General features: G+C 45.5%; 1 protein-coding gene across 1 annotated transcript; it reads right to left on the reverse strand.

Moving 5' to 3' along the window:
• Positions 1–426: 426 nt before the first annotated feature.
• Positions 427–23901, reverse strand: CCN6 (cellular communication network factor 6). The gene is made up of 5 exons (XM_075268177.1): positions 23852–23901; positions 20572–20860; positions 17720–17962; positions 13932–14125; positions 427–753 (listed from the first exon to the last, which is right to left on the reverse strand). The coding sequence occupies exons 1-5, from the start codon at positions 23894–23896 to the stop codon at positions 472–474; spliced, it is 1053 nt and encodes a 350-aa protein (XP_075124278.1). The 5' UTR covers positions 23897–23901; the 3' UTR covers positions 427–471.
• Between the last annotated feature and the right edge of the window lie 1145 nt (positions 23902–25046).

Below are 25046 nucleotides of genomic sequence, written 5' to 3' on the forward strand. Positions count from 1 at the left end.
CACCCATATGTTTTTTCAAAGCAATACACATTTAGTTAGGCTTTTATCATTGTATGTGGACACCACGACAGGAGCTACAGAGGGAGTAGAGCTCTCTGTTCTGGCGATATGTGCTGATTCTACATCTATTATACATTTATGACCTATTTGCCAATTATAATGATATAAAGACCTTAATATGTCATTATTGTTTATATGTTCTTATCTTATTATCTGTGATTATGAAGTGCAACCATATGCATGATGTCAATTTTAGTGGTATAAGTCACAGTTTTTGCATAGTGACTCTGAACATGGTCTCCTTATATTTATAGGGAGATACAATACAATTAGGAAGCCAGATCAGACTACTGTACTCTGCAATGGGTGAACTTTCATTAACCATTATGTTTCCTAATGTGTTTGGCACTACAGCAGGGTGGCATACATGTCTGTAGCATTTACTTAGTGAACTCAATAGCTGACTGCTATTCACAGTATTTTAAGATGAGCAAATATATCTCCAGGGTCAATACAGGTCTTCTGACAAACGCAGGATGTTATCCACATCATTTTCCAAGAGAATGAGCCCTGACTTGGGCACTGGAAATGCACAGTTATCATCTTAGATTTGTTAGGGATGCAGCATCTTCGATCTTTGCACACCCCACAGTATACGGGCCGATAACTTCGGACTGTAGAGCACTCAGACAGAGACAGTTTAACAGGTTGGGGGTCTTGAAATGTAGGCTGGCACGTCTTTCCTTGAGGAATCTATATAATTACAGAAGTGCATATAGTTCAATCACTGTTGTTGGTAGAATTACTACAAGTACATTTGTTACATTTTAATTGTTTGTTTAAAGTTATTCTATTCTGTCCATCTATCATTAGCTATTTCCATATACTTTGTACAGAGGTAGAGTTTTTCGGTGAACACAATTCCTGTTTTTGATAAATCATTTTAGGCTGACGCCACGTTGTAGAAAAACTGCTTTTTTGTGACAGATTTTGCTGTTGTTTTCTGAGCCAAAGCCAGGATTTAGCAAAAGGGAGAACTATAATTTGGTCATTTGGACCCTGGTCATTTGAGCTATCCAGTGTGCAATCCAAGTGTGCAACTAAGTGTATGTCTCCATCACACGAATATATAACTTCAGTCTCGCTCCTGTGTCCAGTCTAACTGTATTTCTTTCTACCTGCTATTATCAATCAAGCATTCTGTTGGTATGTCTCTAAGCACTTTGTAGCCATTCTATCAGTTGTGTTACCTGTCTATACACCCTGCTGTGCTCCTCCTGGTTTCATTTCCCTTCTTTGATTCTGGCCTGATTGTATATGCTTATATCCCCACCCCATTCACACCTGATAGACATCTTACAAACTCTGGCTTGTATAAATGTACGGCCTCTGGTCATTTGGACCCTGGTCATTTGAGCTATCCAGTGTGCAACTAAGTGTAGCTTCAGAATTATGCCAGAATTGAACCAGAAGGGAACAGAAGGTAACATAACCCAACTGCTGTAAACTGCTCTAACAGAAATGCTTCTCATTTTAATCACTGTTGTTCTCCCACTCCTTGCAAAAACCACCTTTCCACCCCAAACCAGCCTTGACAGTAAAGAAATCCTCATCTCTCCTACCCCACCATATAACTTTCTCTGCACAGCTCCTCGCAAACCTGCAGGCTTTCCGCCCCAGACACATACAACCCCCCCGCACCCTCTCCTACCTACACCTGCTGTCACTCTCCCTACTCCTCCTTACTTCTGGTGACATATCTCCTAACCCTGGACCTCCCCAGCGAATCCCCACCCCTGGCGCTAGCACACGGAACCTCCGACATCTCAGACCAATCACACTCACCCCTACCCCTCCCCCTGCCCTCCCTGGTGCACTATGGAATGCCCGCTCCGTATGTAATAAACTTGCCTACATCCATGACCTTTTTATTCTTAATAAACTTACATTTCTCTGTCTCACAGAAACATGGCTGACCCCCTCAGACACAGCCTCCCCCGCCGCCCTCTCCTATGGAGGTCTGCACTTCTCACATACTCCCCGCCCCAACAACAAACCTGGTGGAGGTGTAGGTGTCCTCCTGTCAGACAAGTGCTCATTTGCCCCTATCCAGGCGCTACCTGCCCTCACCCCCCCTTCCTTTGAAGTGCACTCTGTTTGTATCTACTCACCCTCCAACTGGCCGTCATATATCGACCGCCGGGACCTACCGCTGCCTTTATCGACCACTTCACCACCTGGCTCACACACTTCCTATCCACAGACACCCCCACCATCATCATGGGTGACTTTAACATCCCCATTAACACAGACCACCCTTCCGCCTCCAGTCTCCTGTCCCTCACCGCCTCCTTTGGTCTCTCCCAATGGTCCTCCTCTGCCACCCACATAAAGGGGGGCACACTAGACCTAATATTCACCCGCCTCTGCTCCATATGCAACCTCTCTAACTCTCCATCCATGCTCTCTGACCACAACCTGCTGACATTCTCTGCCCTCTCCTCTCCAATAGACACCCCAACCTCTAAACCAACACCCCCCCGCAGGAACCTCAACCGCCTTGACACCTGCACCCTCTCAGACTCTCTCCTACCACTCGCTGACATATCCTCACTCCAGGACACAGATGCTGCTGCTGCCTTCTATAATACCACCATTACCTCAGCCCTGGACTCTGTGGCCCCCTACACGTACACCAGAGCCCGACCGATCAATAGACAACCCTGGCACACTGACCTGACTAAAAACTGAGACGTGCCTCGCGGGTTGCAGAGCGCCTCTGGAAGAAAAGCCACTCCAAGGAGGATTTCGTCAAGTACAAAAAAGCAGTTCTCTCATTTAAGAACGCACTCACCTCTGCAAAGCAGGCCTACTTCACCACACTCATATCTGCACTCTCTCGCAACCCCAAACAGCTATTCTCCACCTCCAACTCCCTCCTCCGTCCTCCCGCCCCCCCCTCCGACATCACTTATCTCAGCTGACGACTTTGCCGCTTACTTTAAAACTAAAATTGACACCATCAGAGACAGTCTCGCCCTACTCCCCCGACAACCGCTCTACCCAACTACTTACTGCTCCTCATCCCTGACCTGTTTCTCCTCCATAACTGACGAAAAACTCTCCTCCCTAATCTCCAAATCCCACCTCACCTCCTGCGTGCTCGACCCGATCCAGTCACATTTCATCCCCAAACTCGCTGAAGTCATTACTCCAGCCCTAACCCATTTGTTCAATCTATCTCTAACCAATGGATCCTTCCCCTCAGCCTTCAAACACGCCACTGTCACTCCTATACTTAAGAAACCGTCCCTCGACCCGTCCTCTCCTGCCAACTATCGTCCCATCTCACTGCTCCTGTACGCCTCAAAACTTCTTGAGCAGCATGTCCACTCCGAACTCTCCTCCTATTTCTCATCCAACCTGCTCTTTGACAGACTTCAGTCAGGCTTCAGACCCCGGCACTCCACTGAAACTGCCCTAACAAAAGTCACCAATGACCTGCTAACCGCCAAAGCCAAGCGCCATTACTCTGTCCTCCTCCTCCTCGACCTCTCCTCTGCCTTTGATACAGTTGACCACTCTCTCCTGTTAGCAATTCTCTCATCCCTTGGTATCTCAGACCTGGCCCATTCCTGGATCTCCTCATACCTCACCGACCGCACATTCAGCGTCTCCCACTCGCACACCACCTCCTCACCTCGCCCTCTCTCTGTAGGTGTCCCCCAGGGCTCCATCCTAGGACCCCTCCTGTTCTCCATCTACACCCTTGGCCTGGGCCAACTCATATAATCTCATGGTTTCCAGTACCATTGCTATGCCGATGACACCCAAATCTACATCTCTGGACCAGACATTACCTCCCTGCTGGCCAGAATTCCAGATTGTTTAGCGGCCGTAGCCTCCTTCCTCTCCTCCCGCTTTCTGAAACTCAACATGGAGAAAACAGAGTTTATCATCTTCAGCCCATCCTGCATGGCCCTTCCACCTGACCTATCTATCAAAATTAATGGAACCACAATTACCCCTGTCCCACAGGCCCGATGCCTTGGGGTAACCCTGGACTCTGACCTATCCTTCAAGCCACATATTCAAGCCCTCAACACCTCCTGCCGCCTCCAACTCAAGAACATCCACCGAATTCGCCCCTTCCTCACCCAGGAAACTACCAAGATGCTCGTCCAGGCCCTCATAATCTCCCGCCTAGACTACTGCAACACCCTTCTCCATGGACTCCCAGCTAACACCCTCGCCCCCCTCCAGTCCACCCTAAACTGCGCTGCTCGCTTTATCCACCTCACCCCCCGATCTTCATCGGCTGCTCCCCTCTTCCAGTCCCTCCACTGCTACCTATAGCCCAGCAAATTGAGTTTAAGCGATTAACGTTAACATTCAAAGCCATCCACAACCTGTCCCCTCCATATATCTCTGAACTAATCTCCCGCTACCTGCCCACACGTAACCTCAGATCCTCCAATGACCTCCTACTCTGCTCTGCTCTCATCCGCTCCTCACACAACCGTCTCCAAGATTTCTCTCGTGCATCTCCCATACTCTGGAACTCCTTACCACGACACATAAGACTGACCCCCACAATCACAGGCTTCAAGAAGGCCCTGAAGACTCACCTATTCAGGAAGGCCTACAACCTCCAATAACACTATCACCGCACCGCCATCTGCACAGTCTCCCCCTCTCCTCCTGTCTCTACCCCCCTTCCCTCATAGATTGTAAGCCCTCGCGGGCAGGGCCCTCTACCCCACTGTGCCAGTCGGTCATTGTTAGTATTATATCTACCTGTATATTCTGTGTATTGTATGTAACCCCCAAATGTAAAGCACCATGGAATTAATGGTGCTATATAAATAAATAAATAATAATAATAATAATAATTAATAATAATATAAAGCTTCCTTTACCCATTCATTTTCAAGCCACTCTTGACTTTGGAAAAATCTTGTGTATTTTCTAGCTTGGAGGTTCCTATAGTAGTATTTTCATCTTACATTTCTAAGTTTAGATTTAACCAATACATGAAACCACAGATCTAATGAGAAAAACAATTTATACATTCCATTTATTCTATCAATCTCATCCCAGCAGTAGGTATATAAAGCACATATTATGTCATACACGTATCCAGTCACATCTCTCCAGATTGCAATTTGGACATTTATTATTCAATCAAACATAACTCCTATGGAAAATACTGTTGTTCTATTCTAGCTAAAACAGATAGGGAGTTATGTTATGCTATTGATTCCAAGAAACTGCAGGGGATCACTGGCAATATGTTATCTCATTTAGTCATTTCTCAAGTGCCTCCAATATCCTTTTCTCAATTTGCCTTATTCTTTGAGTGTGCAGTTCCCCCTACGCCCAACAGCAGCACAACTGGGGTAATCCTGCCCCTATGAGCTGTTAGGACAGGTGGAATATTTAATTACCTAACAGCAATTAACCCCTATAAGAGGTCAGAGGACCAACTCCCCTTTGTGTTTTTTTCTGTCCTGTGGGACAGGACAGGTGGACGGGGGAGAGGTGCTTTGGCCTCCTATAGGGGTCCCCTCTCCCCCCCTAAAGATTGTACCTTGCTGCGTGGCTCTCTCCCTGCGCCGGTCCGGGTTCCCTGCTGGAGCAAGTGGGTGTCACCTGATGGTCCCCGGGATCTTCTGCTTCCAGTATCCTGGGTGATGACCGTTGTATCTAATCCTCCGCTCTGCAGGCGGCATCGCGGACGTCCGGGCGCTGCAGGTTCCGGCAGGTAGGAACCTTTTGTCTGCCGGTGGGGGCTGGGAACTACTTCTCAGCTCCCAGGTTCCGTCCGAGCCGGGGACTGCTTCCGGGGAAACCACGCATGCGCAGGCTGCACGACTAAGGTATGTGCCGCGGCAGGCTGCGCAGGATCATAGGAAACAATGAACAGCAGGTAAGCAACTGCTGTTAGTGTGTCTCCCCCCCCCCCCCCGCTTGCTCGAAAAGGGGGGGGCGAGTTGTTATGAAATTAGGTGGAGCTCGGACCCAGGTGAAGGGGGCGTGGCTCCACCCCTGTCCCTCCCCCAGCCGACCTATTTAAACCCCCCCTCCACCACAGTATGGTACCTGTCGCTCCAGTTGCAGGTACTTCTGAAGCATTGCTGCCTCAGGAGAAGCTCAAGAGCTGGAAGTTCAACTGCGTGTTATCAAGGTTGGTGGTGGTGGTGCTGGGGGGGGGCTGCTGCTGTTGTGGCTACTGTTGTTGCTGAGGTCTGGATTTTCTGTTTTATGCTGCTTCTTTCCTCCTAGTATGTCCTCCTCATCCTCTTCGACCCTCCCTCGGAGGAAAACCACTGCGAAGAGGAGACATCTGTCTTGTGCCCGATGTAATATCCCCCTCCCTGACGCCTGTGAATACAGGTACTGCCAGGGATGTAGAGCGCCTCCCTCCGAAGCTACCCCAATCAGAGAGATGGTCTCCTGGGTTAAGGACTTCGTGTCCCAGTCCATGAGGAAAGTGGATGAGACCATTTCCCATCTCGCTAAGAGGCCTCGGTTGGAGCCTTCTGAGCCCTCCCTCCCGCCCCTAGAACGCCTTCACATCGGGGAGGTTGAGTCTTCAGAGGAAGACCCGGTGGTGGTGGAGAAGGAGGTGTTTCCCCTCGAAAAGATGGGTAGACTTTTCAGAGTCCTCAGATCATGTGATCGGGAGGCAGGGGAAGGGCCAAGCAGGAGGGCAAAGTCCTTTAAAGCTAGTGCGGACCTGGTCCAGGTAATGGAAGGCGAGAGGAGGCGTCCCGAGAAAGCATTTACACCTTCCGCTAGGTTCAGGGCACTTTTTCCTATATCTGAGTCCCAGCAGGGGGCCTGGGGACCACCGCCAAAAGTAGACGTGGCAGTTGCCAAACTATCCAGTCCTGCCAGCCGAGGACGGCTCAAGTCTGCAGGACCCGTTGGACCGCCGCGTAGAGGGGTCCCTGAGGCGGGCATACTCTGTCGCCTCGTCGCAGGCCTCCGTGGCCATATCGGCTAATGAGGTGGTCTCTGCCCTACAGGCCGAACTATCTTCCCTTGCTAGGGATATAGACACGGGGGTCCACCGGGACGACCTCCTATCGGCTATGTCCGATATTAATTTATTGGTGGACCACTTGGCTGAATCCTCCAGGTCGCAACTAAGACTCGCCTCCAAATCTATGGCCCTCACCACTGTGGCCAGGCGACCGTTGTGGGTTAAACCATGGAGGGTGGACAACTCCTCCAGACTAGGGCTTTGTACCCTGCCCTTTGAGCCCGGTAGGCTCTTTGGCAAAGCCCTGGACAAAATCATGGAGGATCTGGCGGACACTAAAACTAAAAATCTGCCGCAGCCGCCAGAAAGGAGAAGAACTGCCTTTCGAGGCCGAGGGTCCTCCACCAGAGGTTTCAGGGGGCGTGGACGCTCCGCTCCCCAGGGCCGAGGTAGAGGACGCGGTACTTTCCGCGACCGTAAGAAGGATCCCTGACCCATTAGTGGTCTGCCATCCTGGGAGAAAGCGGGCCCGTCCATCTAGGGCCCCGACGCAAAGGTTCCAGGGTCCTTGGCTACATCTAGGCTCCACCGGCCGAGAGAACATCTTGCCCTTTTTAGGGCCCCAAACAACTTCATCTTTGAGTACCCGTCCAGAAGGATCTCCCTCCAGGCTTCGTGGTTTCCAGAATCTTGGGCGAAGGACTCAGGTTCATCTTCGACATAGAACGCTTCCGTCTCGGGATGCGGCTTCCTTAGGGAACCTTCAGGCCAGGTACACTCGCAGGATCTCTCATAGCTCGGCCCAGGACCTTAGATCAATGGGACGAACACCCAGATGGAAAACCTTGTCTTCAAGTTTCCACCCTCCCAGATGGCAGAATTTCAGCCCCCCCTATCTCCAGGGGAGTAGTATCCACGGGTCTTCCCCCAGCTCCCTAGTAGGGCTGGGGAGCCCTTTAGGGGGACAGAAGGCCTCTCAGAGCCAGGATCAAAGAAGACCCGTTAAGATTTTTCACGATTCCATCAAATCGAATCCAGTTCCGGGGATTCACCAGGGACTCTCCTACCTGGAGGCACCTTCTCTATGTCAAGAAGCTGCAAGTCCGGAATCGCTGTCCCTAGGGACTAAAAGAGCCTATCCAGTGAACCATCAGTGCCCGGCCATGATTGGCCCGGCAGACCCATCTTCACGATGGCAGGTCCTCGGTCAGGTTTACCTAGACCCTGTTGACCACAGATGCCTCCTGGTCCAGGGGAGCTCATCTGGGGGAGACCCTGGTACAGAGCACCTGGCGTTACCTGAAGAGAACGCGCTTACCCAGCTGGCAAGAAATTACCAGAGCTCAGGTGAAGCTTCTGACGTGGACTCCACAAATTCGGGAGTAAAGAACCAGGACGGACAGCCTGTTCACAGCCGTTTACGGTCATCCCGGACAGAGGACGAGAACCCTCTCCACGTCACCAGACGCCAGGATCCTCATCTATTTGGATCTATGTATTCCCCAGCGGCCAGCGGTTCAAATTCCAGGTTACAGTCGGTGGGACTGACTCACCAAAATGCGGAGGACCTTAGCCAGGTCATCCCCAGACCAGGATGCTCTCCACTATCCTATCAAAGGATGAGGTCTCCCCGAGGTGGATCTGATGGCCACCTCAAACGGCGCTGCAATATAGGAACGTCGCTCCCCAGTTCGGGAAGACAATCCTCCAGCGCTGTATGCCCTGTCAATACCAGGGAGGATCAGACGGAAGTGCGTCTACCCTCGTCAACTGAGGATTCGGAAGGTATTGACAAAACGCAGGCAGAACCGGAACTTGGCAAGGAAATCGCCATTCTGGTTAAAAAGGGCATGGTTCACCGTCCTCACTCTCATGAGACGGAGGAACACTTGGAGGCTTCCACCAGTGTAAACTCTGGTAACCCGGAACAGCCGGCCCTATCAAGGCCTGAACAGATGCAACCTCACTGCCTGGAGGTCAGCCAGCCTTTAGCTGGCAGAAGAGGATTATCCCAGGGAGTGCTAAGAACTTTGGCGCACTCAAGAGCAGAGTCAACTAACCAGAGCTACCAGAGGGTCGCCCGAATCTTTCAGAACTGGTGTTCGAGTAACCAGCGCGACCCTGATAGGAATGAAGTCTTGGAGTTCCTACAAGACGGCCTGGAGAAGGGGCTAGCACCTGCTACCTTGAAAGTCCAAGTCTCAGCTCTGTCCGCACTCCTGGAGACCCGGCTAGCACTAGATCCTCTGATTAAGCAATTTTTAAGAGGGGCTACTAGACTCCGTCCTCAGGTGCAGCCACCGGTCCCGATCTGGGACCTGGCCGCAGTTTTGCAAGGGCTCTGTGCGCCCCCCTTTGAGCCCCTATCTGAGGTGGATTTGAAGTACCTAGCATACAAGATAACTTTCCTGTTGGCAATAACCTCCGCCAAGAGGGTCGGTGAGCTACAAGCCCTAGCGGCCTCTGAGCCATTTATAACCTTCTTTCCAGACAGAGTGCAACTGAGGTTTGTCCCAGGATTCTTGCCAAAGGTACCCACGCCTCAGAATGTTAACCAGGCAATCGTCTTACCAGCGTTTTTTCCCTCTCCCACCTCTGAGTGGGAGGAAAGGATGCACAAGTTGGACTTGGTGAGAGCATTGCAGATTTATCTAGAGCGGACTGCGTCCTTTCGGAAGTCAGAGAATTTGCTGATCAATGTGTTTGGCCACACCAAAGGGACCAAAGCATCCAAACCAACTCTATCAAGATGGATTAGAGAAGCCATTATCTGCTCCCTACGTGCTCAGGACCTCCCGGTACCAGACCTTATCCGTGCCCATGCCACCCGAGCAGTGGCGACATCATGGGCCGAGAGACGTTTTCTTTCCTTGGAACAGATATGTGCAGCGGCTTCTTGGAGTTCTCAGCTAACTTTCGCCAAACATTATAGACTTGAGTGGCGAACAAGGGAGTCCACAGCATTTGGACATTCGGTATTGGCATCAGCTTGCCAGAATCACCCGCCCTAAGGGAAAGCGATACTTGCTAAATCCCCAGTTGTGCTGCTGTTGGGCGTAGGGGGAACGAAAGATTGTGAATGACAATCTGTTTTCCCTTAGCCCAAACAGCAGCACAAGGCTCCCTCCCTATGCTGTAATTGTACTATTTGTTTGGATGTCATATTACTTCTGTTAAATAGATGTCTAAAACTTTACTTGCTACTAACACAAAGGGGAGTTGGTCCTCTGACCTCTTATAGGGGTTAATTGCTGTTAGGTAATTAAATATTGCACCTGTCCTAACAGCTCATAGGGGCAGGATTACCCCAGTTGTGCTGCTGTTTGGGCTAAGGGAAAACAGATTGTCATTCACAATCTTTCGTTTTTGACAAAACTGATATTAAATGCTTATATGGTTTAGACAACAATCCCTTCTATGTACCAAGTCTTAGGCTAAGTTAAAAGAGAACTCTTGACAAAGATGCTTCTATTTACATTATTATTAGAGATGAGCGAACAGTGTTCTATCGAACACATGTTCGATCGGATATCAGGGTGTTCGCCATGTTCGAATCGAATCGAACACCACGTGGTAAAGTGCGCCAAAATTCGATTCCCCTCCCACCTTCCCTGGCGCCTTTTTTGCACCAATAACAGCGCAGGGGAGGTGGGACAGGAACTACGACACTGGGGGCATTGAAAAAAATTGGAAAAAGTCATTGGCTGCCGAAATCAGGTGACCTCCATTTTAGACGAATAGTGGATTTCAAATCCGGGTCATATGAGAATGTGAACTTTGTGACTATGAGACAGGGATAGCTGTACAGGCAGGGATAGCTAGGGATAACCTTTATTTAGGGGGGAATGTTATTAAAAATAACTTTTTGGGGCTCTATCGGGTGTGTAATTGTGATTTTTGTGAGATAAACTTTTTCCCATAGGGATGCATTGGCCAGCGCTGATTGGCCGAATTCCGTACTCTGGCCAATCAGTGCTGGCCAATGCATTCTATTAGCTTGATGAAGCAGAGTGTGCACAAGGGTTCAAGCGCACCCTCGGCTCTGATGTAGCAGAGCCGAGGCTGCACAAGGGTTCAAGCGCACCCTCGGCTCTGATGTAGGAGAGCCGAGGGTGCACTTGAACCCTTGTGCACCCTCAGCTCTGCTACATCAGAGCCGAGGGTGCGCTTGAACCCTTGTGCACACTCTGCTTCATCAAGCTAATAGAATGCATTGGCCAGCGCTGATTGGCCAATGTATTCTATTAGCCTGATGAAGTAGAGCTGAATGTGTGTGCTAAGCACACACATTCAGCTCTACTTCATCGGGCTAATAGAATGCATTGGCCAGCGCTGATTGGCCAGAGTACGGAACTCGACCAATCAGCGCTGGCTCTGCTGGAGGAGGCGGAGTCTAAGATCGCTCCACACCAGTCTCCATTCAGGTCCGACCTTAGACTCCGCCTCCTCCGGCAGAGCCAGCGCTGATTGGCCGAAGGCTGGCCAATGCATTCCTATGCGAATGCAGAGACTTAGCAGTGCTGAGTCAGTTTTGCTCAACTACACATCTGATGCACACTCGGCACTGCTACATCAGATGTAGCAATCTGATGTAGCAGAGCCGAGGGTGCACTAGAACCCCTGTGCAAACTCAGTTCACGCTAATAGAATGCATTGGCCAGCGCTGATTGGCCAATGCATTCTATTAGCCCGATGAAGTAGAGCTGAATGTGTGTGCTAAGCACACACATTCAGCACTGCTTCATCACGCCAATACAATGCATTAGCCAGTGCTGATTGGCCAGAGTACGGAATTCGGCCAATCAGCGCTGGCTCTGCTGGAGGAGGCGGAGTCTAAGATCGCTCCACACCAGTCTCCATTCAGGTCCGACCTTAGACTCCGCCTCCTCCAGCAGAGCCAGCGCTGATTGGCCGAATTCCGTACTCTGGCCAATCAGCACTGGCTAATGCATTGTATTGGCTTGATGAAGCAGTGCTGAATGTGTGTGCTTAGCACACACATTCAGCTCTACTTCATCGGGCTAATAGAATGCATTGGCCAATCAGCGCTGGCCAATGCATTCTATTAGCGTGAACTGAGTTTGCACAGGGGTTCTAGTGCACCCTCGGCTCTGCTACATCAGATTGCTACATCTGATGTAGCAGTGCCGAGTGTGCATCAGATGTGTAGTTGAGCAAAACTGACTCAGCACTGCTAAGTCTGCATTCGCATAGGAATGCATTGGCCAGCCTTCGGCCAATCAGCGCTGGCTCTGCCGGAGGAGGCGGAGTCTAAGGTCGGACCTGAATGGAGACTGGTGTGGAGCTATCTTAGACTCCGCCTCCTCCAGCAGAGCCAGCGCTGATTGGTCGAGTTCCGTACTCTGGCCAATCAGCACTGGCCAATGCATTTCTATGGGGAAAAGTTAGCTTGCGAAAATCGCAAACTGACAGGGATTTCCATGAAATAAAGTGACTTTTATGCCCCCAGACATGCTTCCCCTGCTGTCCCAGTGTCATTCCAGGGTGTTGGTATCATTTCCTGGGGTGTCATAGTGGACTTGGTGACCCTCCAGACACGAATTTGGGTTTCCCCCTTAACGAGTTTATGTTCCCCATAGACTATAATGGGGTTCGAAACCCATTCGAACACTCGAACAGTGAGCGGCTGTTCGAATCGAATTTCGAACCTCGAACATTTTAGTGTTCGCTCATCTCTAATTATTATCTCTTTCCTCCCTTTGAAAGAAGACAGCTAACTGACCAGTTACAAAGTCCACTCTTACACAAATAACAGTATCACTTCCATACGATGCACTCAGACTGTATCCTTTTGACAGAGTTTGAGAGGGGGTGCACACAGCCAGCAAACAGGCTCCCTATGGCCCAGACAGATCACTAGTAGAGAGGATCATTTGATCTGTCGACAAGCACTACCTTGTGTAAGGTGGAACCTTCCTTACACAACCCTGTCTCTGTGCAGACTATTCCAAGCAATTAGCAGAAGGAAATATAGTGCCAAGGTACAAATTGTGTGTACTGTCATTGCCTCCCAGCCACTGCCTTCATTTTTCTGTGGTGTCATGAATGAGAAACTTGGACTGCTATGGACTGGAACTATATCATTTTTCATGCAATTTTAGGTTCTGTTTGAGATACTGGAGTTGGTGACCCTTTGTGCTTCCATTGCATGGACTCTTGTTTGGTTTCCAGATCATGGTAAGGATTCCATGTTTCATCACCCGTAATAACCCGAAAATAGAAGTCTTTTGGATTTTCTTTAGTAATGTCTAAGTTTTCTTAATGACATTATATGGCATTAGGACTTGATCAGATAGATCAACCCCTCCCATGTACTTATTCTTTGCCAGGATGCAGTCTGGCTTGGGGGAAAGCGTACTGGTATCATGCAGAGGGATAGGGGTGCTGCTGTTGCCATGTATAGAGGTCAGTACAAGGACATCCCTCTTGTTCTTATACTTGAATAACAGAATATTCTCATTGCAGACTGCTCTATTCTTTCCCCTTTAGAGGTGCTAGGCAACCTGTGTCCTAGGGGGGCCTTTCTAATTTCTGCACAATGTCCCACAATTTACAGTTCCTCTGGAACTGAGGCACCTAAAAAGCGAGATGCTGGTGTAGATGTTATCCACATATAGGTAATAACCCTGGCCTAGCAGTGGGTGCAGCAAATCCCACACTATTTTCCCACTGACTCCTAGGATTGAGGAGCATTCTGGGGGCTCAATCCCTTGTCTCTTTCTTCATAAACCCTAAATGTGTAAATGTACCTGAGCTGCTCTCGCACAGTTTGTACATTTTAGTGCCAGGAATGGAATCCCCCAGAACTCACCGAGCACAGATGTGAACATAACCTTAACCGGGCATATAATATTCAATGAAATGAGCACTTTTATTAGACACTATGTAAAACTAAGTCCCAAAAAAAACCGCACTGGATTACCTTTACATTGCTTAGCAGAGTTGTATTACATGGCCGGAGGAAGCAGAGACGTCTGTCCTTTCTCATTTCGCATTTGTTGTTCTCATTGGTAACCCGTATAGATATGCCCATTCCACATGTTTTAGAGCATGGACTCCAGGCAGTTGCCTGCACAAGACATTTTCTTTTCCAAACAAGTGGTAAAAGCTTGTACACTGAAATAGATGACAACATGGCTATTAAATGCGCATATGGTTAATATCAGACAATGATGATATATAGAATTGCTAGACATTGTTCTCAGTTCAGAGGTTAATGAAAGGGGATACAGTATACCAAATGGTTGCATTGGAATGCCAAGCAGGATGAATGGTTTATGTGCGCATGCAAATGCCATGGTGCATCACCATATAGGATTAGCAATTGTCATACAATGTAGAGCTATTTCAATGACTTCTTCCTCTGGATGACCTAACTAATGTTTTTGTAAAAGAGATTTACTAATTTAACTAATATTTGAAGCCACTACAAATAGAAAACGGATACAATATCATATTATCCCAACTTGATTAGTATTTTTCGCCACATAGCCCAAGTAAACATCAAAACGCTGCAAAATCAGCACTTAGTGAGAATTGCCTTAACTTATATGCATTTATCCCAAAATTGTAAGAACCTCATTGTACTAAATTCTTGGGGTTAATCGAGTAAAAAGGCACAAATGAAAGGCTTGGGAATGATGACATATTAATTCAATATGATCCATAATAAAAATGTATACACACGTGCTGATGTGAAAAAGGCCTAAGGCCCCTTGCAGACGGCTGTGGTGTGAGGCATTGTGTTATCTTTCACGGATAGTACACTGACCCATTCTTTTCTATGGGCCCGTACACATGACTGTGATTTTCATGGTCCCGCATGCGGGCCAACAATCTGGGCCACATCAGATAGGACAGGTCCTATTCCCATCCTATTTGGCGGCCCGTGCTTCCATGGCTCCTATTCATTTAATTAAAGGAGCCACGGAAGCATGACCTGTATATGGACGGCACACAGGAACATTTTCTTGTCCTCCGTTTACAACCCTGTGCTTTTAATTCATGGCAGGCCTGTTGCAGCACGGTCGTCTGCAATGGGCCTTACACAGAGTACATGGCAGTTTGCTTGGGAATTGTTTTTTTACAACCCCTTAAAGTGAAAAAAAAAACACTTTTCACATGTCCACAAGAAAGGTGTTAAAGTGGGTTTATCACCACCTCCAACATCTCTACCTCTTAGCAGCCTTCAATAGGTGCCGGTCCACTCATTCACTGATTCCAGCACAGTTCACATTTGTTCTCTAGCCCCCTCAGATGTTGATCAATCAGTGCTGTTAGTTTCACCTCCCAATATGATAATTAGACTCTCTCAGTTCGGTGGTCCTGGGCTGGAGCAGATAGGCTGGGACCACCCACCTCACAGTAGACTGCCTCATTAGTATATTGGGTGCTGAAATTAAGAGATATGTTTGCTCAGGAATGGTGGGGCTAGAGGAAATATTCCAACTGCACTGGAAGCCTATTATGGATGCAAAAAGTTAGAGTTGGTAAAGGTGGTGAACAATGTTCTTTCAGTATCTGACTGACTGATCGTCTTCAAGTCATGTGAATGTCCACCCCTCCATTGGCAAAGTTCTATACTTAGCAATATCTGTTAGTGCCAAAGTAGTGTATGAATGGTGGCACTACTGTTTAGAGGCTCTTTCTGGCCCAGAGGTCAGACACCCACTGATTAGACACTCATCCCTCTATCCAGTGAATAGGGGATAAACATTGTTGGTGGGAAAACAGTTATAAACAATTTGTAAACATATTTAATACATACCATGTCCTATAGCAATGTGAATACAAAAGCTGCGGGTCTGAAAATCTCTTAAATAAAGGAAAACAATACTCAGTAAGAAAAAAATGATCCTAACTGCTATATAAGATGTACAAACTGAGACACTCTCCAGATGTACATTAAAGAGCTTGTCCAGGATATATATGTATTTCTATTTATTTATTTATTTATTTTTTTACATTAGGCCAGCGAAGATGAAAAAAAAGCCAAAAACATCCTCACTTGTCCCTGGTGCTCCAGTGTCTCCCAGTGCAGACCAGTCTTGCTGCTCTGCTGTCTTGTTTTGCTTAAAATCCCCAACACACTGTGACATCCCGGGTCCGTTTCCTTAGGCCGCTGATAAGGCTCAGCAGTCATGTACAGCGATGATGTCTGGCGGAAGAAAACGGTGGAGCAGCAGGACCGGACTGCACTAGGAGACACCGGAGCACAAAAGACAGGTGAGTATTTTTTTTTTTGTTTGTTTGTTTTTCACCTTCTTCGGCCTAATATAAAATTATATATATATATATATATATATATATATATATATATATATATATATATATATCTCCTGGAAACCCCTTTAACTGTAAGTTCATGTATTATGGCCAAATCTATTGTGTACCTGAAAAGTAGACATAGGTGTAAAGCTGTCAGAGCACGAAGCAGGTTAGAAGCCATAAATATCTGTAATACACAAAGGCATGTTATATTATTGCATATGTAGAAGAGTATTTGCCCATGCCAACAGCGATATCAAGCAAAAGCTGACATGTGCCAAAGCGTATGCTATGAAATATAAAAAAAAAAGAAATTCATAGGTTTAAAAAACATACACCTACCCCCTGTGCATCCAATAATGTGGTGCGTTGTAAGGATTGTTACGTTTTATTTAGCGTTACAATCTCCCCATAAATTATAGCCTAGGCTCATATAAAGTGTACAGTGGGACTGTTACGTATCTGAACAGTATTTTAGTCTTCAGATTAAAGAGGACTTTTCATGTCCTCATCAAGTGCGGTATTATATAACAGTGCACTAAATTTAGCTTGAGAAAACGTCACATCGGTGGCACCAATATCTCATTGTCAGAAGGGCGGGATTTTTACTAAAGCTTCTGGTTCCAGGTTGTAGCAATCCAGTTTTCTCATTCATGACACCAGTGCAAATGAAGGCAATGGAGGATGCCTGGCAAGTATAGCACACATATTGGGTACTATAACACCAAATTTCCTTCTGCTAAGCAGCTGTAAATGTTTCAGGCAGATACAGGGATGTATAATGAACTTGCCACGTATGTTTGAATGTCTGAATAGTGGACAAGGAAACTGTGGGAGCAGGTCATGCTTGTCAGAGAATCAAAGATCTGCAGCGTCTTGGGCCTGTTCACTGTGTGCCCCCGCCTCACGTAACCGCTGCTCCGCTGCTAGGTCAGAACAGCCTAGATGTCAGGTAATTCAGCAAAATAATCATTCTCGTATCTCATTCCAATGATGCGCCCCCTCTTACAGTCTGTTAGGCTTTTTTTGAAGCCTTATAGAGATGCATAAAACTGGAAAAGATTACAAAACCATTTCTAAAGATCTAAAAACAAGACACAAGAAGCTTTTTTGTTATTGCTTTAAACAGAAGATAAAATTGTTTGAAAAATAAACAAACAAAATGGAAGATACTTCTGTCTTGTTTTTTGCATTAGAGTGAAGGATTCAAATGGACGGTGCTCCATCTGTATCTTTCACCCATTAGCTTTTCTGTCTGTTGTTCTAATCCTATGACAGATTAGAACAACGGAATGAAAAATGGCAGTGATAACCAAGGCTTAGGCAGTAGAAATCTGCAACATAAAAGAGTAACCAGATTATATATGATATTCTACTGAAAAAATATAGACAGATAGTATTTCTAGATCGAGAGAGTAAGTGAGATAAATATATCAATTGTACCTGGTATGAATTTGTAGTCTGTAATGGCGGTGTTTTTCTCCAATGCACAATTGGCCAGATCTGACTGTTTTTTCATTAGTCCTGTAGCATCTGTACAGCGGCTATCTGATTGTTTAGAATTAAGTATAGGGGTGCATCCAATTGTATCACTTATACACAGGCATGTGTAAAATGGACTGGGCTGGAAGGCCTGGCCATTTTGATAAAGGACCCCATTGAGTTCACATCCAACAGCAAATATATCTGCAAATTAAGAAAACCGTATCAATATGAATATGTTTGTGGCCGTATCCTGCAATACCAATTCTTTATATGAACAAGTAACAGCTACGGTAGCTGGCAATATCCTATTTATAGGTTTGCAGGTATAATAAAGTCTTCATTCATGTCGTTGTGATGTATTCAGAAATGAGCCGCAGTTGGCAAGACATTTGGCAACTCTCTGCTTAAACAGTCCGAGAAAGTTGTACCTAAGAAATAAATTCATGATTTTACAAAAGCGTATTGGAAGATGTCTTTTATATTCTTGCAATAAATAATCTTTAAAATAATTATACTTTGATCATATTAACAGGATACCTTGGCATGTGTTGCTATAAATAATCAGGACCTAAACTAGCTGGGGTATTCGTCCCAGCAAACTGATTTTCATTGTGTTCTAGTCTCATGGAAGTTTTTGTGAAAAAGCATACAATTTTAAACAAGCACTTGGAGTGAATGTACGCCTTTTAATACCATCTTATTTATATGAGGAATATTTGCAGTGATTGAATTCTAAATATACCAATAAAACAATAATGCAGCATTCCAAATCCCTACAATCCGTACGATGGAGTACAACTATAAAAAACTTAAAAAAACGTAGGCCCATTGGTACACAATAAGCCTAGCTTTAGTATCTAAGCCAGGCAGTGTCTTCCATGGCGAATAGAATCATGGGAAGCAGCAAAGGAGGCATAGGTACTCATGGCAAAAACGTAGTGTTGCCTCTCTACAAATCACTATTTAGATCACACATATGCAATTTATAGTACAATGAAATAAGGTTCACAAAAGTAAATATGGCCCAAGATAGTATCATGTTGTCTACATTAGAGTTAATGGGAATGGATACAAACAGAAGGGGCTCCATCTTTGTCTATTATTCTTCTACCATTAATGGTCCTACAACCATTAATCCTATGACAAATTACATCAGCGGACATTAATAATGGTAGTGTGAATGTAGCTTAAGAATGACTTATCTAAACTAGAGACGGAAACATAATAAAAAAGGGAATAGGTCAACTACAGTGCCACAACAGATTATGAAATTTAGGGTTATTTAGTTGGGAAACGACAGTTTAGGGGCAATGTAATGTCAGTTTAGAAATGGACAGTATTGAGATTTTAGGTACTTTTTTACCTAGGCCTGTATCATAAGGGGGCATCCATAACATCTAAATAAAAGAATGTTTCACCATCATCATAAATAGGAATTCTTTAAGTTAAAGGTAGTAAGACCATAGAAATCACCACAAATTGTAATTCTTGAAACATTGTACACGTCTAAAGGGGTTAAGTGAAGGTGGAATATTGTTATTGGTACGTCAGGGATGTCATTCAATAGAAAGTCATACTATACAGGTATTTTCCAATAGCGGACCTGATATAATTCTGTTACCATTATCACTTCATTTATAGTCAAGAGACTTGCTCTATTATTGAATCAGATATGACTAACTTTGATAAGAGAAATTTATTACCAGATTAATGTTTATATAATACATGAATGAGGCTTAATCTCCATCCTGAAGCAGATATGTCAGCTTATTATGCTGCCCTATTCAATATAAAGGGCCACATTAGAGTTATAGTTCCATACGGCTAATAGGAAAAATGGCTCACTGGCAATGTACCATTTGGCATTCAGCAGTGCTCAAACAATGCAACCGAATCATAATTCGAGGCCAACTGTACTCATGAATATAGGTCTATCTTGCCTACCCTGCCTCACTGCACAATGGTTAACACACTGCTATGTATGAGTATATAGCTGTATAGGCATCAACATGTCAACAAGAGTGCCAAGGGGTGGAGTAAGACATGTTTAAAGAGGAACTTTCATGTTCATTTTCAGGGATGGAAATATTGGTGCCGTTGCCGATCTCTGACCACTGTCAGAAGGGTGTTCCTGACAGTCTAGCTGGGCTATGAGTAATGAATCCCCCCCACCCACCCCCGTCAGTACCCGTCCATAGCTCTGTACTGTCAGAGGGGGCGTTCCTTGCTGCCCAGTGGTAATGCTAAGCTGTGAGGAACGCTCCCCCCACCCTCGACCCGACTGTACTCATCCATAGACTAGTACTGGGGGCGTTCTTCATAGCTTGGCATCATGGCTAGGCAGTAAGGAACAACCCCACTGACAGTACAGGGCAATAGACAGGTACTGTAGGGGGGCATTCCTCACAGCCCAGCTGGACTGTCAGGAACGCCCTTCTGATAGTGGTCAGAGATCGGTAAAGGCATATCTCCAGCCCTGGGGCACATAACGGGAAAGCTGACAGTGCGCTGAGTTCAGCACACTGATGGCTTTCTAACGGTATATTAAACCGCATGTACCTGAGAACGTGAAAGGTCCTCTTTAACACTCCACTCATGAATATGCCAAGACTCAAGCTATGAAACAGGTGTATTCGTTCAGCACTACTGGCAGCCAACCTGCCAACCCAAGAACTTTTGTTCTGTCTTGGCTGCGAGCAGTTTGACCTGTAGTTATAATATGTTGCTTTTATATAGGGAAGCATATTAAGCTGAAAGATCCACTTTATGCTTTTTGGCACAATAAGTTACTTTGGAAACTGGTCACTTACATTTACAAATTCCAACTTCATATTTGGGTGCATCAGCGGAGTAGTCACAGTACAGACCTCTGTGGTGATCACATACTTCTGCTTCATTACAACTTTCCCCAAGTTGTTTAGCACAAATCTTACAGCATCCACAGCCATCCTTGACCAGGCTTACACCCAGCGGGCATGAATGCTTATGTGAGCATTTGCATGGCCAGTGACAAAATTCTCTCCGTTGGAAGACCTCCGACTCTGCTGGTTTATCCGGTGTCATAACTGAGTTTGCAGTTTCTTCAACACTGCAAACAAACTAAGGATATTGCACTGAATCAGAACAGAATCAGATATAAAACATCATCCCTTTTCATGATAGGACATTTATTTCCCAGAATCCATCTCTTCAGTAATGTGTCATTTTATATTATCCTGTGTATTATTACCCACATAGATCTGAAAAATACTCTTACGGGCGGGTTCACACATGCGCCCAGTCTCCACTTTCAGGTTTCCATCTTCTGCCCGAGAAGCTAGACAGGAGATGGAAACAGGCAGTCAGTTTTCAAACCCATTCATTTGAATGGGTTTGCAAAGTGTCCGCCCGTGAGCATCTTCTGGTCTCCGTGGCAAAAACAATTTTTTTAACCAGACACAAAGTCGGACATGTAGGACTTTGTGTCTGGTTAAGAAAACACGGTTTTGCTGCAGAAACCAGAAGACGCTCACGGGCGGACACTGACTGCTGGGTTTCCGTCTCCTGTCGGCAGAAGACGGAAACCCACAAAGCGGAGACCGGCTTAGATGTTAATCCGCCCTAAGAGAGGAACCATTGATCTAGTTCATTTTAGATCAGCGGCTAACTATTTTTCTCTTTTGTTACTTAGAATTAGTCATATAGTGATTTTGTGATATTACTGCACAAGGGTTGATAAGACTTTAACTTCGTGTACGCAATTGCATCTGTCATAAATTTTGCTCAGGCTCATGGCATGCTACATGGACCCGTGATAATACACAAATATACATAAACAAGCTACTAGCAGGACTATTTATGGTTTCCACAAGCATCGGGCTAGTACTGGTGTTGGGGACACTCAAGCTGGCACTGTTACAGGGAAACACCATAATATTGGCAACTATGGGATAAAGAGTTTCCATGGTTGTCTTGGTCTTCAAATTCTCTAGATACCTCCCAAGCATCCCAGATCAGGAAGATCAGATGTGAACTACAGACGTTGTCTTGCCATCCCAGGCATTGAGTGGTATGTCCTGATTTCAAGTCTAGCTGGAGTTAAAGAATATCTTTCACCATTTCCACCAACTCCAGTTCTTAGCATGTGTTAATACTGTAGACGCAGCTCCACTGACTCCAGTGCAATTGGAAATGGTGCCCGATAAACTGTCAGATGGATAGTGTCAAGCAGGAGCAAGAAAGAGGGCATGAATCAGAGCTCCGACCAGAGGTGGCAGTGTCAGAGCTCAGAACAGCGCCCCTTATCTGTGTCTGTGTAACACAACCCACCAGTCAGTATACAGTTTAAATCATCATTAACCCTCCAGCTCCCCCTGCCACCTGCAGTGTGGCACAGACAGGTATGATGCCATAATATCATTGCATTTGCCATTCCAAGTCAAAAACTGCAAATGTCAGATATTATAATCTCTGTGGGTATGGGGTAAAGTGAATATTACTTATTTTTTTGGCATGGATTATATATGAAGACCACTGAAGGGGCATTATGCTGTGTGAGGGCAGTAAGGGGGAATTATACTGTGTGGAGGCCCTAAGATAGCATTATACTGTGTAGGCTACCAAGGGCATATTATACTATGTGGGGAAGAAAAAGTGGTATTGTACTGTGTGAGGCCTACTGGGGGGGGAGGGGGACACATTATAATGTCTGTGAACCACTATATTACATGACGGGACTGAAGAGATATTATACTGTGTGGGGGCTCTAAAGTGGCTTTATACTGTGTGTAGGAACTTAAATGGCATTATATTGCATGTGGGTACTAAAGGAGCATTATGATATGGGACACTTCTCGGCCATTACATTGTGCAGGAACACTAAAGGGGCAATATATTGTGGCAGGCACTAAGGCATATTGTGGGGGGCACTAAAAGGTATATGTGGGGGCACTAAATTGGACATTATACTTTGTAAACGGCAATATGGGCCCTAAGAGGTAACATATCACATGAGGCAAGCCTAGGGAAATTGGGCACTAACAGGACATCAAAATGTATTGGAAGCACTAAGGGGCATTTTAAAGTTTAGGGGAACTAGGAAGGCATCGTAAAGGTCACACCTTGCAACTTACTAGAATTATAGGATCTATGTTTTGGTGCCAAATGTCAAGGAACTCAAAATGGCTGATCGGTACATAAAGGATCTGCATATTCATCAAATTCTAATCTTGTGTATTTTAAGATGGGTAATAACAAGATGAAGGTCCCTTGGAAAGTGAGTAAAACAGTGAAAGGTTGTACAAAATGGCTTTATATTAGTAGTTATGTCCCACTAACATCATGTACTGTAAATTCCAGTAAATAATATGGTGTGCGACATGCACAAAATGACCTCCATCCTTGTTTCTAATACTGCCCAGTAGACATTTCAAAGATGTTAAGGTCCAAAGCTTAGGTATAGTTTCTGTTAATTCCCCTGATAAATTTAGGACTTTGGCAGCATCAATTATACTGCTGTTGGTACATATTATGTAATCTTGACAACAGCAATAAAGTACAAACGATCAAAATTAAGCAATTGTTGGACCTAACATTACAGAAATTTACACCACACCGATACCTATAACCTCCTCCAACCTAAAACAAATCACAACACATGCCAGAAAGTGAGCATTTATCATATGGACTCAATAATCTGAATCAGAATGTGGCACACGCTGTCAGAATAAGGATTTGTCTAAGTCTTAACCGCACTGTAGAGAGAACATTGAGTTAAATATTAGATCTCAACCATGTACATTGATGTCTGCCCTTACTGCTATAAGCATACAAGTGACGCGACAGGAGGGAAAAGCTTTGTAAGCAAACACTAATGTCATATAGACGGAACAATAATAGAAGTGTACATAATCACATCGAAATATGTACAAAACCCACAGAAAAGAAGAGGAAGCTAAAAGACCTAGTAAGACTAGAATGCGGTGTGAGATTACACAGCAGAAGTCAGCCATTTCTACAGGCCTTTTCAAGGCTTTTTAATATTTTTGTAAGAACTTAGTTCAGTCTGTGCCTGCTGTCACATAGAAAATACTGAAACGCGGGACAACTTACCTGCTGATAATATGTGGTTAGGAGAGCAAAGAGAAGCCACTGCATGTTCTTTAAGCTTGAAATAGAAGTGAGAGATAGAAAATGTGCAGGAGTGGATATGAGAGAGCGCACAAAGCTCCCCTCTGTCTCCTCTGCCAGTCTTACCTTTCTCTAAGCACACATAGACTCTCACACACATACATTCAGGAGTACAGTCATCTGCGTCATATACCCACAGCCTCACAGGTCTTCACACTCAACTCTTTGCTTTCCCTTTATTTTCGTATTTCGCCGCAATGTGTTTACATAAACGTCCGTAATTAAACAAATAAATAAGCAAACAGAATGATAGTTATTTCAGTGCAGCGCAACAGTGAGCGATCCGGGGATTCAGCCTGCATTTTGTCTTCCTTTTACTCCTGTATATATCACATTATTTCTGCATGTTTACAGAAAATTGTACATTATTAAAACTGATTAAAGCTGGAGTGAAAGCAGATACAACACTGGTGTAAGAGGGTGCAGTCCCACCGGGGCCCAGGAGCCTTAGGGGGCCCATAAGCACTGGCTTCAGTATTGAGATTGCAGCTTCCATCTGGCCCATAAACCAAGGAAACCCACAGATTACTCAATCACACTAAGGTTGATTAAACTCCTTAGCACCCGTAACCATCACTATCAAGAATTCACTGTAGGGATGAGGTAGGGGGCCCCATACAAAAGATTGCATCGGGGCCCACAATACTTTAATTACACCACTGCCTCAAATCATACACAGCCCTTATTCCTAGGAAGCCCACCATGATCTACAATGGCAATTGTACAATGCTGAAACCATGTTAGATAGAATGATATCACTATACAAATACAGGGTGGGCCTTTTATATGAATATAACTATTAAAAAAAAAGGTTGGTGATATCAACTTCCTGTTTGTGTCACATTAGCATATGGGAGGGGAAAAACTTTTCAAGATGGGTGGTGACCATGGCAGCCATTTTGAACTTGGCGATTTTGGATCCAACTTAAGTTTTTTCAATGGGAAGAGGGTCATGTGACACATCAAACTTATTGAGAATTTTTACTTTGTATTACTTTTATATCGGATATAGGTTCTATACAACATGAGTCATGAATTAATTATACACTGTACATTAGAAGAGTAAGTTATTTGCTGTTAAGCCTCAGTACAACTTTACACAGGAGTCCAGGATTTT

The sequence above is a fragment of the Leptodactylus fuscus genome, chromosome 3 (genome assembly GCF_031893055.1).
Source record: "Leptodactylus fuscus isolate aLepFus1 chromosome 3, aLepFus1.hap2, whole genome shotgun sequence".
NCBI classification, from domain to species: domain Eukaryota; kingdom Metazoa; phylum Chordata; class Amphibia; order Anura; family Leptodactylidae; genus Leptodactylus; species Leptodactylus fuscus.

Excerpts from the sequence above, each read along its gene's own strand:
- CCN6 (XM_075268177.1), bottom strand. The coding sequence starts at position 23,896 with ATGCAGTGGCTTCTCTTTGCTCTCCTAACCACATATTATCAGCAG. Across the intron at positions 20,861-23,851 it reads TAACCACATATTATCAGCAG|TTTGTTTGCAGTGTTGAAGA; the intron begins GTAAGTTGTCCC and ends CAATATCCTTAG. Across the intron at positions 17,963-20,571 it reads TGAAGTTGGAATTTGTAAAT|ATATATTTGCTGTTGGATGT; the intron begins GTAAGTGACCAG and ends CTTAATTTGCAG.